The sequence below is a fragment of the Oncorhynchus mykiss genome, chromosome 12 (assembly GCF_013265735.2).
Source record: "Oncorhynchus mykiss isolate Arlee chromosome 12, USDA_OmykA_1.1, whole genome shotgun sequence".
NCBI classification, from domain to species: domain Eukaryota; kingdom Metazoa; phylum Chordata; class Actinopteri; order Salmoniformes; family Salmonidae; genus Oncorhynchus; species Oncorhynchus mykiss.
In genome coordinates this window covers 73,892,872-73,911,308 of record NC_048576.1, presented here as the reverse complement: position 1 = coordinate 73,911,308, position 18,437 = coordinate 73,892,872, and the positions used below count along the sequence as shown (strand labels likewise).

General features: G+C 44.1%; 1 protein-coding gene across 2 annotated transcripts; it reads left to right on the top strand.

Moving 5' to 3' along the window:
• The first annotated feature begins 38 nt into the window (after positions 1–38).
• LOC110538426 (ribonucleoprotein PTB-binding 1) lies at positions 39–17,332 on the top strand. 2 transcript variants are annotated; one of them, XM_036938387.1, is made up of 15 exons: positions 39–399; positions 1,946–2,012; positions 2,164–2,633; positions 9,982–10,173; positions 10,283–10,403; positions 11,009–11,109; positions 11,238–11,309; positions 11,622–11,700; positions 12,053–12,240; positions 12,382–12,460; positions 12,571–12,710; positions 13,142–13,213; positions 13,365–13,496; positions 15,241–15,300; positions 15,383–17,332. In XM_036938387.1, the coding sequence occupies exons 1-15, from the start codon at positions 85–87 to the stop codon at positions 15,515–15,517; spliced, it is 2,223 nt and encodes a 740-aa protein (XP_036794282.1). In that variant the 5' UTR covers positions 39–84; the 3' UTR covers positions 15,518–17,332. The 2 variants fall into 2 exon arrangements, with proteins under 2 accessions (XP_036794282.1, XP_021480920.2); XM_021625245.2 differs by lacking the exon at positions 11,238–11,309.
• Positions 17,333–18,437: the final 1,105 nt, after the last annotated feature.

The window sequence follows — 18,437 nt, the reverse complement described above, 5'->3', positions numbered from 1 at the left end:
CCGAGTTGCGCCCATGTGTGTATTGTTTAAACTGCTCAAATCTGACGATGTTGTCAGTTTCAGAAAACTTCCCAAGCAACAGTGATGGAGGCCGCGGCGTCCGTTAGCGCAGTTGCCAGAGAAGAAAATCCAAATGCAGGGCCCAATTTCGCTAGCCGTCCATTTCACGAAAACTATGACCCCGCTGTCGAACACGAGAATTGGGTGTCCAGGGATCCCGAACTCGAGCCCAGTGATGGGGATGCATCATCGGACAACAAGTGTCAGCGAAGGGTCGATGAAGAGTTGACGACGCTTAGCCCTGAAGAGATTGAGAGTCGCTTGGACAGAACTCGTCGAGAGTTTTACAATCGCCGGAAAATCATAATTAAAAACCTGCCACCCGATGTTAGCAATCAGGTAAGTTTCCTAAACTTTCTTTTAGTTTTCACAAGCGTTAGAAATCTAACGCGGGTCAGTAATTGCATCAGATCATGTCAAGCCCAGGCTGCAGCTGTTGAATCTAATAAATATAAAACATGACTGACCATACCCTTGCGATGAAATTGACATCTAGCTTTTTTACCAGTAATTTAACTGGGTTCGCTGGCTTTTGGTGATTTCTATATTCTAGCTAGCTTCTCTTACCGTTAGCTAGCATCGTTTCCTAGTAACTAACAATGCTTTGCTGACGACTAATTGTCTTTCCTAATTATGTCGCGAATAAACTTTGAGACCTCAACGTTTATCTAGGACGTGGTAGGTGATGTTTGGTGGTTATTCACGGCCTGGCTGCAATTGCCCACTCCAGCATCACGCGTGGCTGATGGACAAGTTGAAAGTGCAGAATTAAAATCCTCGTGCGGAAAGGCAATGCTAGTTGCTAACGTTAGCAAAACTGTTTGTTTTGTTTTGCCCAGTAATTGTCAGGCTATGGATTGACATGCATTGTGACTGGTTCAAAAGTGTCGTTTTTAAAGTATTTTCAGTTAATTTCCCTCATTGAAACAAACTTCATGTCCCTGGAACATTTTGTAAAAAAAAAAAAGTTGGAACATGCTTGACTCGTGGGGAACTGTGGCCTGTGCGCGTTTCATTGTTTGCCTGGTGCATATTGGGAGTTCGAGATGGGAACGTGAGTAGCAGTGACAAAGGGTTGAAGGTGTAGAGGCAACGTAGCCGCTTTCAGAAAATGCTAGACAGCATTGCGATTCGTTTGTGGAACAGGCAAAGCGTTGTGGAATCATTCTATTTTTTTTAATCAATACTGATGAGCATTTTGGCACTACAGATGGTGTATACTCATATATTGTTGTGGAAAGCACTTGCCAATATCACACTATCCCTAATTGGACATTTCGAAAAACTGATGGCAACATGTTTTGACCCCCCCCCCCCTCACAAAAATGATGGCAAGCTGGTCAGTGAATAATAGTAGACGGAGCTACACAACAGATGCTTTAGATTAGGGATGTTAACACATCACATTCGTTTGTCATGCTCTCAAGTGATTGTAGTGTTTAACACTTAATTTTAAGCTTAATTTATGCCTACAATACTACACCATTGTATGGTTAAAAGTAGACCTGTACTAATCTGGGAATATCACATTTTAAGTGTTGTGGTAGTTGGAGAAGAATGACACCTTAATGTATTAAGGTAATGGTATTCATTTAGGTTAAGTTATTAGTTTAGCAGCGGTGGGCTATCACTGCTAAATCGTTGCTTCCATGCCCAAAAATGTGATAGAACCAACAATCACAAAAGTAAAAACTAGATAGGGAGAATCTAAAATGGCATTATGTTTGAGTCACTCAAATGGCATAACACTGCATAAGCCCAGGCAAGATGTGTTCAATTGCAGGGGGAGGAGGGGGAAAAAGCAAAATTATCTCTGGCCAAGGAGGGCTTTTAAAAATGTTAGGGGAAATGCTGACTGTAGCTAACCACACTTTCTCCCTTTCAGGAGGTTCATGAGCTGTTGCGCAACTATGACTTGAAGTACTGCTTTGTGGACAAATACAAGGGAACAGGTAAGTAAAACAAAGACTAAAATGTAAGACTAATTGGATGCAGCAGGCTCTCTGACCGAGCTAGACAGATTCCTCAACTCTCTTCCTATTTTGAGCAATGTAACCTTCCACATATTTCTTCAAGGTCTTAGCTCATGTTCTCTTCCCTCAGCTTTCATCACACTGCTCCATGGGGCGCAGGCACAATGTGCCATCAAAGAGTTCCACCAGCACATGCTCCGGGAGAGGGAGATCTCTGTGCAGCTGCAGCCCACCGACGCGCTGCTGTGCATCGCCAACTTGCCCCACGCTTTCTCCCAGCAGCAGTTTGAGGAGCTGGTAAGACCCTTCGGCAACCTAGAGCGCTGCTTCCTGGTCCACAGCGCCTCCACTGGCCACTCCAAGGGCTACGGCTTCGTGGAGTACATGAAGAAGGACTCTGCGGCTAGGGCTAAGTCTGAGCTGCTGGGGAAGCAGCTGGGCTCAAGGATGCTGTACGTCCACTGGACTGAGGTGGGCTCCCTCACCTACCCCCTGCTGCACTCAAGGTGTCTCTGTGTGGACCGTCTGCCCCCCAGCCTGCTGACCGCCCAGGACCTCAGCAATGCCCTGGCCGACACGCACGCACCCATCTTCTGCCAGGTCAGTCACATGCGGACAGGTACTCCAACGCCCTCTCACACAAACTTACTCTGATATTTTCAGAGGATTTAACATGTGTATCTGGCTCTCATGAATAGTATCTAGTAGGTTTTCTCAGTTAAATTTGAATCTGTGGCTCCAGTATACTCTAGTAGTAAGCAGAACATGCCTGCTTGTACTTTTGACACTACTTTTAACTTTTGTCATGAAAGCTGTTCCAACTGTTTCCCTCTAGGTTTTTTTTAAGCAGTGGTGGCAGAGTTAGCGTGGGCATGGCTAATGGCACGGTATTAGAGGCCCTCTTGGCCTCAAACACCATTTGGTTTTAAGCTAATGTCCTGCAGTTCTACACATTTTGCCATTGGGCAGAGAAAATGAGCAGTTTTAGAGCTATTATACACTTTGCCATTGCTTATACAATTTTCTTACGCTATCTGGATGACGCAAACGTATAACAAAATCAATGGATGGCCAACGCCATGACATTTTTTTGAATTTTAGATTGTCCTGGACTGTTTTTACTTTGCTTGTTAGTTCTTAAAGATCTTGGTTTTATATACAGTGGGGCAAAAGTATTTAGTCAGCCACCAATTGCAAGTTCTCACTTAAAAAGATGAGGCCTGTAATTTATCATAGGTACAATTCAACTATGACAGACAAAATGAGGGGAAAAATCCAGAAAATCACATTGTAGGATTTTTAATGAATTTATTTGCAAATTATGGTGGAAAATAAGTATTTGGTCACCTGCAAAAGTTTCTCAATACTTTGTTATATACCCTTTGTTGGCAATGACAGAGGTCAAACGTCTTCACAAGGTTTTCACACACTGCTGGTATTTTGGCCCATTCCTCCATGCAGATCTCCTATAGAGCAGTGATGTTTTGGGGCTGTTGCTGGGCAGCACGGACTTTCAACCCCCTCCAAAGATTCTCTATGGGGTTGAGATCTGGAGACTGGCTAGGCTACTCCAGGACCTTGAAATGCTTCTTACGAAGCCACTCCTTCGTTGCCCGGGCGGTGTGTTTGGGATCATTGTCATGCTGATAGACCCAGCCACATTTAATCTTCAATGACCTTGCTGATGGAAGGAGGGATTCACTCAAAATCTCACGATTCATGGCCCCATTCTTTCCTTTACACCACATATGTCAGAGTCAAGGCCCGCGGGCCACATCCGGCCCGCAAGAAGGTTTTTTACGGCCCCTGGGATGATCTTGATTTATTATTAGAACCGGCCCGCAGCAAGCCGGCAGCCCGCAGATCTTTTACACGCACCAATACTACATTTCCCACAATGCAAAGGTGACGCACCGAGCAGTAGGCTGCTTCATTTCAATATTTATTGGCACAGCAGTCGTCAGCATCACAGTAAAATTAACTTTCAGATACCCATCAAAAATGGCAAAACGGAAGGTGGATACTGAGAACCGGGGGTTTCAAACAAGGTGGGAGTCGGAGTATATGTTCACGAAGGTAGCTGGAAAACCTGTGTGTCTTCTGTGTGGAGAAAGTGTGGCGGTACTGAAAGAGTATAATCTGAGACGACATTATGAAACGAAACACGCGGACAAAAACAAGAATATGGACATGGAACAAAGGCTACAAAAGGCAGAGGAATTAAAACGAGGCCTCAAATCTCGACAGGCTCTGTTCAAAAAAGCCAAATCACAAGGCCAGGCTGCTGTCAAGGCCAGTTTTATTTTGGCAGAAGAGATCGCTAAATCAGCCCGGCCATTTACGGAGGGGGATTTCATCAAAAACTGCATGATTAAAGTTTGTGACGAAGTTTGCCCAGAAAAAAGGCAACTCTTTTTAAATGTGAGTCTGAGCAGAAACACCATTGCCGAGAGAGTAGACCAGTTGTCCATCAATCTAAAAGAGCAGCTTGTGAAAAAGGGAAAAGATTTTATTGCATATTCCTTGGCTGTGGATGAGAGCACCGACATTTCTGACATTGCCCAGTTGTCAATTTTCATCCGCGGAGTGGACTCCAACCTAAGCGTGACAGAGGAGTTTTTGGCTTTACGTCCTATGCATGGCACAACTACGGGGCATGATTTGTATGAAGAGGTGTCAAGATGTGTAAATGAGATGGAGCTGCCTTGGGAAAAACTCGTGGGTTTGACAACCGACGGAGCACCTGCGATGTGTGGACACAGGAGCGGACTGGTGGCGAAGATACGGGAAAAGATGCAAGAGGAAAACGCGACAGGTGAGCTGACAGCTTATCATTGTATCATACACCAGGAAGCGTTGTGCGGTAAAGCCTTGAAAATGGAGCATGTAATGAGCATCATCACGCGCACAGTTAACTTTATCAGAGCCAAAGGTTTGAATCACCGCCAGTTCAAGGCATTTCTGACGGAGTTAGAAACGGAGCATGGTGATTTGCCTTATCACACAGAGGTGCGATGGCTAAGCCAGGGAAAGGTGCTTCAAAGATGTTTCGAGCTTCGTGAGGAGATTTGTCTGTTCTTGGACAGCAAAGGGAAAGACACAACACAACTCCGAGACGAAATGTTTCTGTGTGAAATGGCTTTTCTGTGTGACATTACGAGTCATCTGAATGCAATAAACTTGCAGCTGCAGGGTCGGGATCGTGTCATCTCTGATATGTACAGTACAGTGAAGGCATTTAAAACCAAACTGACTCTGTGGGAGACGCAGATGCGGAAAGAAAATTTGAGCCACTTTCCCAGCTGCCAGACCATGAAAGAGAAGCTCTCTACCAGTGCGTTCCCGAGCACACAGTTGGCTGATAAAATAGGTATGCTTGCCGCTGACTTTCGACGCCGATTTGCTGACTTTGAAGCACAAAAAAGCAGGTTGGAACTGCTCGGTAACCCATTTGCTGTTGACGTGGAAAGCTCACCACCAAACCTCCAAATGGAGTTGATTGACCTCCAATGCAATGATGCACTGAGGGCAAAATATGCGGCAGTGGGTGCTGCGGAGTTCGCCCGTTTCCTCCCCGGCACAATGCCCCAGCTGCGCATCCAGGCTGCTCAAACGTTGTCTATGTTTGGCAGCACATACCTGTGTGAACAACTGTTTTCTTTGATGAACCTGAACAAAACATCACACAGAAGTCGACTTACTGCTGAACACCTCCACTCAATTCTGAGGATTTCTTCAGCTCAGAGCCTTACCCCGAACATTGATGAACTTGTGGAAAAGATGGGACACCACCAAGTATCACCCTCAACCTCAAACAAGTGAACATTACTGTGCAATCACATATTTAGAGTTTTTACTCAGTTCAAGTTTAAAAGTTAAAATTTAATATTTGTTTTCACTGCATGTTACTTCTCCTTAAACAAAGTGTTGTTTTTGATTAATAGATTTTTGCACTTTATTTTTTTGTATTTCAATCCAATTATATTTTAAAAATATTTCAGTTGAGTGGATGATAGAAAATTGCTATTGTTTTTTCTTTGAAGTAAATTTAGCCCACTTTTGCTAAAATAGAAAATATAGTCTACTGATGGTGCCTTGAATACCGGTTTCTTTCATTTAATGTTCATGTTATGGGGATATTTATATAAAGGAAATTTGTCTTTTGTGTCTGAAAATTAAAGATTACTGACAGAGCCATAAGAAAATATTGCTTTATTTATCTGATCATATTGTAATATATTTGTTAGGTTTTCAGTAGGTTCAATTAGGTTCACTAGACTATATGCGTCATTTAAAAATGTTTCAATGAACATTCGAACAGTCCGGCCCTCGTCTTGTAGCTGATTTTTTTATTTGGCCCTCCGTCCATTTGACTTTGACACCCCTGCTTTACACGGATCAGTCGTCCTGGTCCCTTTGCATAAAAACAGCCCCAAAGCATGATGTTTCCACCCCCATGCTTCACAGTAGGTATGGTGTTTTTTGGATGCAACTCAGCATTCTTTGTCCTCCAAACACGACGAGTTGCGTTTTTACCAAAAAGTTATATTTTGGTTTCATCTGACCATATGACATTCTCCCAATCTTCTTCTGGATCATCCAAATGCTCTAGCGAACTTCAGACGAGCCTGGACATGTCCCCGTGCTAAAGCCAGTACACGTCTGGCACTGCAGGATTTGAGTCCCTGGCGGCGAAGTGTGTTACTGATGGTAGGCTTTGTTACTTTGGTCCCAGCTCTCTGCAGGTCATTCACTAGGTCCCCCCTGTGTGGATCTGGGATTTTTGCTCACCATTCTTGTGATCATTTTGATCCCACGGGGTGAGATCTTGCGTGGAGCCCCAGATCGAGGGAGATTATCAGTGGTCTTGTATGTCTTCTATTTCCTAATAATTGCTCCCACAGTTAATTTCTTCAAACCAAGCTGCTTACCTATTGCAGATTCAGTCTTCCCAGCCTGGTGCAGGTCTACAATTTTGTTTCTGGTGTCCTTTGACAGCTCTTTGGTCTTGGCCACAGTGGAGTTTGGAGTGTGACTGTTTGCAGTTGTGGACAGGTGTCTTTTATACTGATAACAAGTTCAAACAGGTGCCATTAATACAGGTAATGAGTGGAGGACAGAGGAGCCTCTTAAAGAAGTTACAGGTCTGTGAGCCAAATCTTGCTTGTTTGTAGGTGACCAAATACTTATTTTCCACCATAATTTGCAAATAAATTCATTAAATCCTACAATGTGATTTTCTGTAAAAAAAAAAACATTTTGTCTGTCGTAGTTGAATATTACAGGCCTCATCTTTTTAAGTGGGAGAACTTGCACAATTGGTGGCTGACTAAATACTTTTTTGCTCCAGTGTGTGTGTGTGTGTGTATATATATATATCTATATCTATCTCTGCTCAAATAAAGGGAACACTTGAACAACACAAGAACTCCAAGTCAATCACACTTCTGTGAAATCAAACTGTCCACTTAGGAAGCAACACTGATTGACAATAAATTGCGCATGCTGTTGTGCAAATGGAATAGACAACAGGTGGAAATTATAGGGAATTAGCAAGACACCCCCAATAAAGGAGTGGTTCTGCAGGTGGGGACCACAGACCACTTCTCAGTTCCTATGCTTCATGGCTGATGTTTTGGTCACTTTTGAATGCTGGCGGTGCTTTCACTCTAGTGGTAGCGTGAGACAGTCTACAACCCACACAAGTGGCTCAGGTAGTGCAGCTCATCCAGGATGGCACATCAATGCGAGCTGTGGCAAGAAGGTTTGCTGTGTCTGTCAGCGTAGTGTCCAGAGCATGGAGGCGCTAACAGGAGAAGGGCCAGTACATCGGGAGACGTGTAGGAGGGCAACAACCCAGCAGCAGAACTGCTAGCTCCGCCTTTGTGCAAGGAGGAGCATTGCCAGAGCCCTGCAAAATGACCTCCAGCAGGCCACAAATGAGGGTGGTATGAGGGCCCAACGTCCACGGGTGGGGGTTGTGCTTACAGCCCAACACCGTGCAGGATGTTTGGCATTTGCCAGAGAACACCAAGATTGGCAAATTCGTCACTGGCGCCCTGTGCTCTTCACAGATGAAAGCAGGTTCACACTGTGCACGTGACAGAGTCTGGAGATGCCGTGGAGAACGTTCTGCTGCCTGCAACATCCTCCAGCATGACTGGTTTGGCGGTGGGTGAGTCATTTCTTTGGGGGGCCACACAGCCCTCCATGTGCTCACCAGAGGTAGCCTGACTGCCATTAGGGACTGAGATGAGATCCTCAGACCCCTTGTGAGACCATATGCTGGTGCAGTTGGCCCTGGGTTCCTCCTAATGCAAGACAATGCTAGACCTCATGTGTCTGGAGTGTGTCAGCAGTTCCTGCAAGAGGAAGGCATTGATGCTATGGACTGGCCCGCCCGTTCCCCAGACCTGAATCCAATTGAGCACATCTGGGACATCATGTCTCGCTCCATCCAGACTGTCCAGGAGTTGGCGCATGCTTTAGTCCAGGTCTGGGAGGAGATCCCTCAGGAGACCATCCACCACCTCATCAGGAACATGCCCAGGTGTTGTAGGGAGGTCATACAGGCACGTGGAGGCCACACACAATACTGAGCCTCATTTTGACTTTTTTTAGGACATTACATCAAAGTTGGATCAGCCTGTAGTGTGGTTTTCCACTTTAATTTTGAGTGTGACTCCAAATCCAGACCTCCATGGGTTGATACATTTGATTTCCATTGATGATTTTGGATTTTGTTGTCAGCACATTCAACTATGTAAAGAAAAGTATTTAATAAGAATATTTCATTCATTCAGATCTAGGATGTGTTATTTTAGTGTTCCCTTTATTTTTTTGAGCAGTGTAGTTTAGCTCTATTGTCTTGTCTACATACTTTGTCTGGTTTAAGTTTACACTGAACGTTTTACCATCCTGAATTATTTTTATTTATATATTCCATTTTTTTCAGTGGATCGCCACGATTTAAGAATGGTGGTGGAATGCTGCTAAGTTCATGTAGGGGAAACACTGGCAACTGCTTTTGTTTTACACTGAGCAAGTGTGTTTGACACATCTGTTTGAGGTAACCATCTGAACCTTGTAGCAGAGCTGTGTTATCATGTAACATGGGGCATCTGTTGTGATGACCGGGTCTTGGGAAGTTCCATATAAAGGAGGTGGATATGGATTGACTATTTTGTATGAATCTGGCTTTCGAGTCCTGACCTGACCTTTGACCTGCTTTTCCTGTGGCCACTCTGCTTCTTTAGCAATGAGCATTGCTGGTTTCTATGGTGATGACCACCTGACTCCCAGGTGGTGTCAGTCAGCAGGCCTCTGGCCCTACAGGCCTTTCTGGAACGAGACAGCACTGTCCTTTTGGCACCACATACACTCATTCATATACCTATAGGGCACAGTAGTTTGAGGTCTGGCAGAACACTGTTGTGTAATAGTGCGAGTGAGGCAATTTAACTATTGGACAGGTTAACTCAGGAATATGAAGCTCATGATTTTTTTTCCATAGCTCACTTGGTCTTGATACATTGTTCATTACTACTTTTCTTTTTTAGATCATTGATTGGTAATTGCTTTTAAAAGTTGAGACTCCAGTCGTAGCTGTGGCAAACTAGAGAAATGTGGACATGAAATCTGAAGTATTTTCTCTACTTTATATTACAGAATGCCACTGGGCATGATTCAGTTTAATCCCACCTACTGTCTCTACCATCGTATCAAATACTCCTTTCTACTAATTGCTGTATGGAAAGTTATCATTGTGTGGATGGTGTTTTTAACAATGTCAAGAAGTTTAATATTACTGAATTCTCTGTGTAAACCTATTTCAATGGCAAACAGAATGAAGTGAATGTAGTGAATTTGGCAGAACCAAGGCTTAGTCATTTAGTTTTGGACTGATTGCATAAGGAATGCATATTTAACTTAATTTTCCTTTATTCAGTTGGCTCAGGGCCAGGATGACAGTTTCCGGCGGTTTGCTGTGTTGGAGTTCTCCTCGGCAGAGATGGCTGAGCAGGTGCAGAGAGAGGCTGACGGCAGGGCTCTAGGTGGGACCCATATCCGGGTCTCCTTCTGTGCCCCTGGACCCCCGGGACGGAGCATGCTGGCTGCCCTCATCGCTGCCCAGACCATGGTAAAGACTTCTTGGTTGCCACACCAGACCATATGTTTGAACTATTACTCCCTTATGTTACTGTGGTAAAACAAATGTTCTGAATGGCGCTCCTCTTCCCTCTCCACAGGCCCTGAACCGAGGGAAAGGTCTCCTCCCTGAGCCCACAGCCATGCAGATCCTCACAGGCCTCAGTAACCCTGCCACCCTCAAGATGCTGCTCAACCCCCTCACCCAGGGCAGGAAACAAGGTGAGTAAGATCATGCCATTTCCTAAAGGATGACAATGTATGGTATGAGTCTCTTACCCTGGTGTTAATGCTTTAAAGCAGGGGTGTCAAAATAATTTCATAGTGGGCATAGTGTTGTTTTTCCTTTCAATTAAGACCTAGACAACCAGGTGAGGGGAGTTCCTTACTAATTAGTGACCTTAATTCATCATACAAGTACAAAGGAGGAGCCAAATCCCGTGGAAATTCTGTGGAATGAGATTGACACGTGCTTTTAAGCTGCAATGGTTAACTTTTTCGGCGACCCGACCAAATTCACATAGAATGTGAGTTAAAGATCTGTCATTCTCATTGTAAGCAAGGCTGGGAAATGAGAGTTTTTTTCTATATGCGCAATATCTATGCTTCTCAATAGTGTGTCTGTCGCTTACAGTTTTGTACACCAGCTGAAAATATATTTCACAGCGGTTTAGGTCACACAATGATTCTCTATGCTTGCTTGTTTTGTCACAAACTGAAATTAGGCAAATTATTAGAATTTTAGCAACAAGGATGCATAATTGCACCTTTAATGCGTGGTGAAATAATAGGTTGTCAGGTCCTAAGGTCAAATGGTCTCTCTGCAGGTCTCCTTGGTGCTGCTCCCACCATGCCGCTGCTGGCTAACCCCGCCCTGTCTGCTGCTCTGCTCCAGCTCCTCCTCCAGAACCAGGCACAAGTTCAACAGGTACCCTGCACACCATACCCTGCATACTCACCACCTCTCTCACCTCCAGCTCCTCTCCCCTCTTATGTTGGTTCATTAGTCTCCCTCATCCACACTTCTCCTACTTTTATTCTCTCCTCTACTATCAGCAAGCCTTTTTGGGAAATCATCTTCTCTGGGCTCAGGTGCTGCACAATAAAGAGAATCGACTACTTCCCTGTGTGAGTGATCACTGAGCGTGTGTGTAGATGTGCGTGTGGTTGATATAGGTTTGTTGTGAAGGGACTGCTCCCTAAACCAAAGCTGGTAAATGCTCTTCCTCTGGAAAGTGTTTATTTCTGCTGTGTTCTTTTTGAGGCGCTTTTCTAGTAATATTAATGGTTTGGTTTTGAAGTGTTTTACTGTGAATTCTGTTGACTGACATGATTCTTAAATGTGATGACATTTTTGGTTCAGTAAATATCTGGTATGTAGATTGTTTTTATCATCTTGTGGTCACTGAGGTGTGTGTGTGTCTAACTTGTCTCCTACAGGCAGGACTGGTGGGGGACACCCTTCTGGCTGCTATGCCTCTCCAGCAGGGAGTCCATCTGCTGGGAGACCTGCCTCAAGGTTTGGCCTTCCATTCATCTCATTTTAAAATACTTTATTGGCATAACTAAAGTCTATTTTGTACTGCCAATACTACTCACTAGTTTCTAGTTTGACTTATTTATCACATACAGCAATGCTCTACATTGATGCTGAGCATATGCATGCTATGCTAGCCCTGCTGGTCTGTTAGTGATTTACATTACAGCTTCTTTACACATGCAGTGGATTTGGCCAGTACTTATTACATCTAGGTTATTTACTGTATTAGTGTTGTATTGATTTTCAGTGTATTGACTTTGTGTGATCTCAGGGCTCTGTGTAGTGATGGGGTGTTTGTTATATTAATAAGGTGTTTGTCTCCTGTCCCCAGGCGCTGTGGTTCCATCCCTGGGCCTCCATTCAGACCCTATGGGACCCATAAACCCCCACTCTATGGGTCGACCCCTGGGCAGAGAGTCTCCCACCAGCTTCTCCCAGAACCCCTCCCCCACTCTCCAGGGCATGTCCATCTCCCACCTGGGTGGAGTGATGGGGGCAGAGGGGCCTACAGCACCTGGGGTATGATTCAAATACTCTGTATACTTTTCTAATATTGTCCCTACTAGGAGGGATGCTCAAGTCATTGTGTCATATTACATAACCTCAAGTCCCCTAATTTAATTTTAATGAATTTTTTATTTTTTATGTCTTCTCCAATAGTTGTCCATACTAGGACACCCTCCCAACAATGTGAATCTTCCCCAGAACCCCTTCAATGTCCACAGCCTGTTCCCATCAGGTGAGCTGCCCCTCCTACTGTCTGCATACTGTGAAGTTTGACTCTGATTCCTTCCCAGTACTGACCCGTAGGGTTTTTGACATTTTCCATTCCTGCCGTCCTTCACTCAGGCACCAACTGCAGGCCCCACCCTTACAGGAAGAGACCAGCGCTAGGCAACTCATCCAACCAGCGCACACAGAACATCCACTGTAACTACAGGCTGCGCTACCAGGAGTCCTACACCCCAGACTACCCTCCAATACACCAGGTAGGTCCCCCTTATCCTCTAACCTTTACTGTCCAGGCCTTTTGCCTGGCATGGCTGATCTGATGTTGTGATAGAATGCATGGTCATTGATGTTTATTTGATATCCGAGGACACTGCTGTCTTGGTTAAGGTCATTGTGGCCACCGGTGGGTTTTCTAACTCTGGCTGCCCAGTGGTCAGTGCATGGGCTTTTCTAGTGTGATGGAACACAGTGGGCCTGCTTATCAGCACCACTTTCTCCCTGTCTAGCAACCCTGTCCTCACAATGGTTTGAACCTAGGGTCTTCTGCCTCACAAACACGGGACTGCCCTCTTGACAATGTACTTGCCAGATGCGCCACCAAAAAGCTTGAAGCTGTGGTTTAAGTGTACGGTACAGTCTTGGTTATATGAGCAGTAGGTTTAATGGCATCTGGCTCCTTTCTCCCCAGGATCCTCTCGGCCATCTGTATGAACAGCAGGAGGCTCTGGACACTGGAGCTCTGGCAGGGTTCGGACAGCAGGTAAACCATCTCCACTATTCACATCCAGCCTTCAAACTGAGGCATCTCTTGCCTTTTCTATCTCTACTCCCCTTTGTAGTCTTTTTTACATTTTTCAATGCATGTAGAACTGTACATGCAGCATAGAATAACATGATGAATGTCTCTGTAGTGCTTTGGCCACCCCGGCTACAGTGAGCAGGCCTCCTCCCACTATAGTTACCCCCCCAGCCCGCCCTCGTCTTCCTACTACAGCTCGGTGGCACCCGGCCCCGGCAGCCTCCCCTCCAGCCATCTCAACAAGGTAGGCCCACACTGATACCCACCCCCAATGCTGCTTAGACTTTCCCTCTGCCTCTTCCCAATGTAATCAACCGATCTAATGATTGAGTATAAAATATAAAGTTTGACCTCTGTTATTTAGACTTAGCGGAGATGTCTTGACTAGAGGTCGACCGATTTAATCGGAATGGCCGATTTTTAGGCGCCGATTTTTTTTTTTTTAATATTTTTTTTACCTTTTTATTTAACTAGGCAAGTCAGTTAAGAACACATTCTTATTTTTAATGACTTCCTTGGAACTGTGGGTTAATAACTGCCTTGTTCAGGGGCAGAACGACAGATTTTCACCTTGTCAGCTCAGGGGTTCCAGTCTTGCAACTGCACAGTTAACTAGTCCAACGCTCTAACATTGCACTCCACGAGTAGCCTGCCTGTTACGTGAATGCAGTAGAAGCCAAGGTAAATTGCTAGCTAGCATTAAACTAATCTTATAAAAAAACAATCAATCATAATCACTAGTAAAACTACTAATCCAGTTTAGCAGGCAATATTAACCAGGTGAAATTGTGTCATTTCTCCTGCGTTCATTGCACGCAGAGTCAGGGTATATGCAACCGTTTGGGCTGCCTGGGTGTGCGCTAATACTGTTTCAAACGTCACTCGCTTTTAGATTTGGAGTAGTTATTCCCCTTGCGCTGCAAGGGCTGTGGCTTTTGTGGAGCGATGGGTAACAATGCTTTGAGTGTGGCTGTTGTCGACATGTTCCTGGTTCGAGCCCAGGTAGGGGCGAGGAGAGGGACGTAAGCTATACTGTTACACCGGCAATACTATAGTGCCTATAAGAACATCTAATAGTCAAAGGTGTATGAAATACAAAATGGTATAGAGAGAAATAGTCCTATAAATACTATATTAACTACAACCTAAAACATCTTACCTTGGAATATTGAAGTCTCATGTTAAAAGGAACCACCAACTTTCATATGTTCTGAGCAAGGAACTTAAATGTTAGCTTTTTTACATGGCTCACATTACTTCTCCAACACATTGTTTTTGCATTATTTAAACCAAATTGAACATGTTTCATTATTTATTTGAGGCTAAATTGATTTTGATGTTTTATATTAAGTTAAAATAAGTGTTCATTCAGTATTGTTGTAATTGTCATTATTACAAAAAAATATAGTCCGGTTAATCGTTATCGGCTTTTTTGGTCCTCCAATTATCGGCGTTGAAAAATCCTAATCGGTCAACCTCTAGTCTTGACGTCTGTTGGCTCGCGTAGCACCCATGTTGGCTAGCGTAGCACCCATGTTGGGGACAATTTACGTTCTAAACGTTATGAAACAGTTGGGCTGCAAATGTTAATTGAAATGATTGGCTTAGTCTGCGTGTCCTTGGTCCACTCAGACGAATGCGGGCAACACATTATCTGATATGCTTGAAGCCGCGCATTGTTGCATAACCACAGTAGCCATGCTGGCAGAACAATGACAAACAAAATGGCGGAGACTTGCCCTGCAGAGATTTTGTAGCGAAATCCTGCGTAGTCAGATGCGGATATTTGATATTGCATGTTTTTGTTTGAGTGGACTGTCGAAGTTGAAGTTGATCAGGCTTTACTGTGCCTGTTTGTTCCTTTTTTTTGTTTTACACTCACAAAGACCCAAGCTGGCAGTCTTCACTGGAAATCATATTGTGCCTTTTAGATGAGACCAATGCTTTGTGGTTCTGTTTTGATCCCTGAACACTGTTTGTCTGTTCAGGCTGTGGGCATGCCTCCGGTGATCCACTCTAACACACACGCATCTGCTCTGGGGATGAAGGTCAGTGTGCCTCTGCCATTTCCTGTTCTGTCCCCATTTCTCACCATGGCATTGACAGTGGTTATGTCTCTGCCCCCTGTAGACTCCCGTTGGTGGTCACAAGCGTCTCATCCCGTCTCCAGAGCCCAGCCCAGAAGGGGGCTACGTGGGACAACACTCCCAGGGCCTTGGGGGCCACTATGCTGACTCCTACCTGAAACGCAAGCGTATCTTCTAATGGAAACCAATCAAATCTTGTATGAGTTGCCAATTAAAAGCCAGGATGTGGCTCATGGCTCCATTTCACCCCGGAGCTCCTCCAATCAGCTTTTAGGTTTGGGCTTGGTGGTCCAGTGGTCTCTCACTTGTGTTCCTGCCAGTGACCCCTGGAGGGCGCTGGGGGTGCAGCCTGTTGCTAATCAGGACATAACAATGCGTGCCAGTGTATGGGAGTTTGATGTTTTCTTTTTTTTTTTTTTGTAAATATGATTTCAGTGTGCTTGTAAATTAAGTTTTATCTTTTTTTTTAATGTTATTTTTTCATTCAGGAAATCCTTTTGTTTAAAAACTGGGAGTTACCTTGTACTATAAGAAAATAATTGTAAAATCTGATTTCAGGTCTTCTGTGTATTCTCTTCATTGGTTGGCTGAACACTATTTTTTTAATTTTATTTTTTTAAATAATTTTGTATTAGCTTTTTCTTCCTGTTGTGATGGTGTCAACGGGTTTCTATTTTAAAACGTTTTGCCTCCCAATATTTTTGTATATAGTTCATTAGTTTGTTTGATTGGATGGTGTTTTTCCCGCTCCTTCCTCCTACAGGGGTTATGTACTGACTGTCTGGACAGGATTCAGGCCTTTACTTGGATTCACTTAGATCTGTGTAGCAGTTCTGTCTTTCGTCCTTTGGAAGAACTGTCGCCTTACCAAAAACTAGTCTGGCATATGCTGTTTTCAACCCTTCACTCTTCCACCCCTCCATCTCATTTGGGAGCCTGTTCTCTGCACTGAGTGTTTTAGTGTTGCACTTGGAGGACACAGGTGGGTCACAATTCTCCAGGTTTGTTGAATTTCTGTTCTCACTTTTTTCTTCTTTTTTTTTTCAACCTGTGCTCTGCCAAATCGGTGTATTCTGTGTTGACGTGAGCTCTTTGTCTGAGTTAGTATTTGCATCTCAACCACCATGGCACCTGACTTGCGCTCATTTGTTCGGAGGGGATGGTTGCTGTGCCTTATCCCGACTTTAATATCTACAGATTATAACAGTAAGCAGGGACACCTGTGGCCTCTATCCACTCAGAGCCTAAACATGAATTAACTACTGTCATTTATTAATGAGCCATGGCTAGGTTGGCTCCCATGTGGCTGTCCTTCTCCTGTAGACCAGCAGGGGGGGGCTGTTTATCCTCAGGGGCTAAACTGATATTTAATCAAGCTTGACAGTTGTAGAATTTTCATCCAGTGTACCAGTCCAGGAGAAGTTGACTTCCTATCTGAAGTGTTACTGTGATGGGAGTGTCCAGGGACTCTTAACAGGTGTTTACTCTGTCTGCCTCGGGAGGTTTGCATGGATATTAAGCTTATGATTGGTCAGTGATTGAGTTCTTAGTCTGTGAAGAATAATCTGGTTGACATTTTGATTGTGATCACCATTACCTCTTGACTTCTGATGGGAACTGCAATTACACTTGCGCCTTAACAGTTTTTCCCTGTCATCTCAACTTCCCCCTCTGGGCTTTTTGACTACTCCCCCCCCCCCCCCCCCCTTTGCCGTGTACATACTTTAAAGCTTGAACATTTCCTCGGAGTCCTGAACTCTTGTTTTCTCAATCATATCTTTGGCTTCTGGTCTGTTTTTAAGATTGAAACTGCTGCTCAATACTTAGTGTATAGTTTAGTGACCATTATCAAGTGCAGCCACATGGCAGATTTCCCCATGTTCTGTATAGACCCAGATGTGCTGCTGTATGACATGAATACAAGAAGCTCATCTCTTCTGTCATCTGTACTGCCATATGTCTGTTTTGGAGCAAGTAAATGTTATTTAATTCATCTTTTTGTGGTCAATTCATTTCCATGGTCAATACGCTGGCTGTGTTAGACAGCAGTTACATTTTGATGCTGTTAACTCAGGACAACACTGACTTGCAAAGTTTGGTTGGCAATGTTGTCATGGATGCAGCCACCACACCTGAGACTCCCTGCCTCCTCTCATAAGTGAGGAACACAGATCAAACGTATAAGTACATTATTGTTACTCTTATGGCTCTCTACAATCCCCCTTTGGGTTGTTCATGTTATTTATAACAATACCTCCATAAACCTTAACTGTCAAATGAATGCATTTGGAGTCCTGTACTCATGCAAATGGGTTATAATAACTGGCCAAAAGCAACCCTATAATACCAATTAGTTGGCATGCAAACTAGCACTCATTTTTGGTTGTAGGTCTGCATAAGGACTGCGTTTTAATAGACTTTCGTAAACCACAAATTCTGCTATTCATCAACTGAAATTTTCATTGGCTGCCTTTGAAACCATTGTCGAAGTGAATCAAAGATCCAATAGATGGCTTCAGAATACAGATACAAACTGACCAAGTATGGCTTCTGCTGTTAGGAGAGAGGATAGTTGTTTGTCTTGTTTCTGGGTCTGTTATGCTTTATGGCCCAAGGCACCTCTCGCACATGCACAATACAGTCCCAGAGTTAGACATGGAAAATATGTTAGTCTACTTTAGACTCGGTGAACGTGGTGCTGGCAATTGATACTGGCTGACACAGCTTGACTCCAAATCCATGGCCATTTGTGGCGAGGATAAATGTCAATATGATGAAATGGAGAGACATTCCAATGGAGAGACTGACATGACTGAAAATGTTAACTCTCTTAGAGGGAGAACTGGACAAAACTGAGTAGTCAGTGGTTAATAGGAGGGGAAGTTGACTGGTGTTTAGGGTACATGGTTGTGTTCAGTAGGGTGAAAATATTTCGAAATTGACATACCTGCACAAAAATATATACAAAATAAAGTTTTGTTTCCTTGCATCTTATAGCTGAAAAGGCACTGAGGTTCAGGGCACCAGCACTGGGATTTTTGTGGAAACCGTTGAGTTCGGGCACACCGTGGTCAAATGTTTTACTGTTGGTGCCCTTC

Bases quoted from the DNA above. Each gene is read 5' to 3' on its own strand.
- LOC110538426 (XM_036938387.1), top strand. From the start codon at position 85: ATGGAGGCCGCGGCGTCCGTTAGCGCAGTTGCCAGAGAAGAAAATCCA. The intron at 11,310-11,621 runs GTGAGTGATCAC...TGTCTCCTACAG, and splicing joins AGAATCGACTACTTCCCTGT to GCAGGACTGGTGGGGGACAC. The intron at 12,711-13,141 runs GTAGGTCCCCCT...CTTTCTCCCCAG, and splicing joins ACTACCCTCCAATACACCAG to GATCCTCTCGGCCATCTGTA.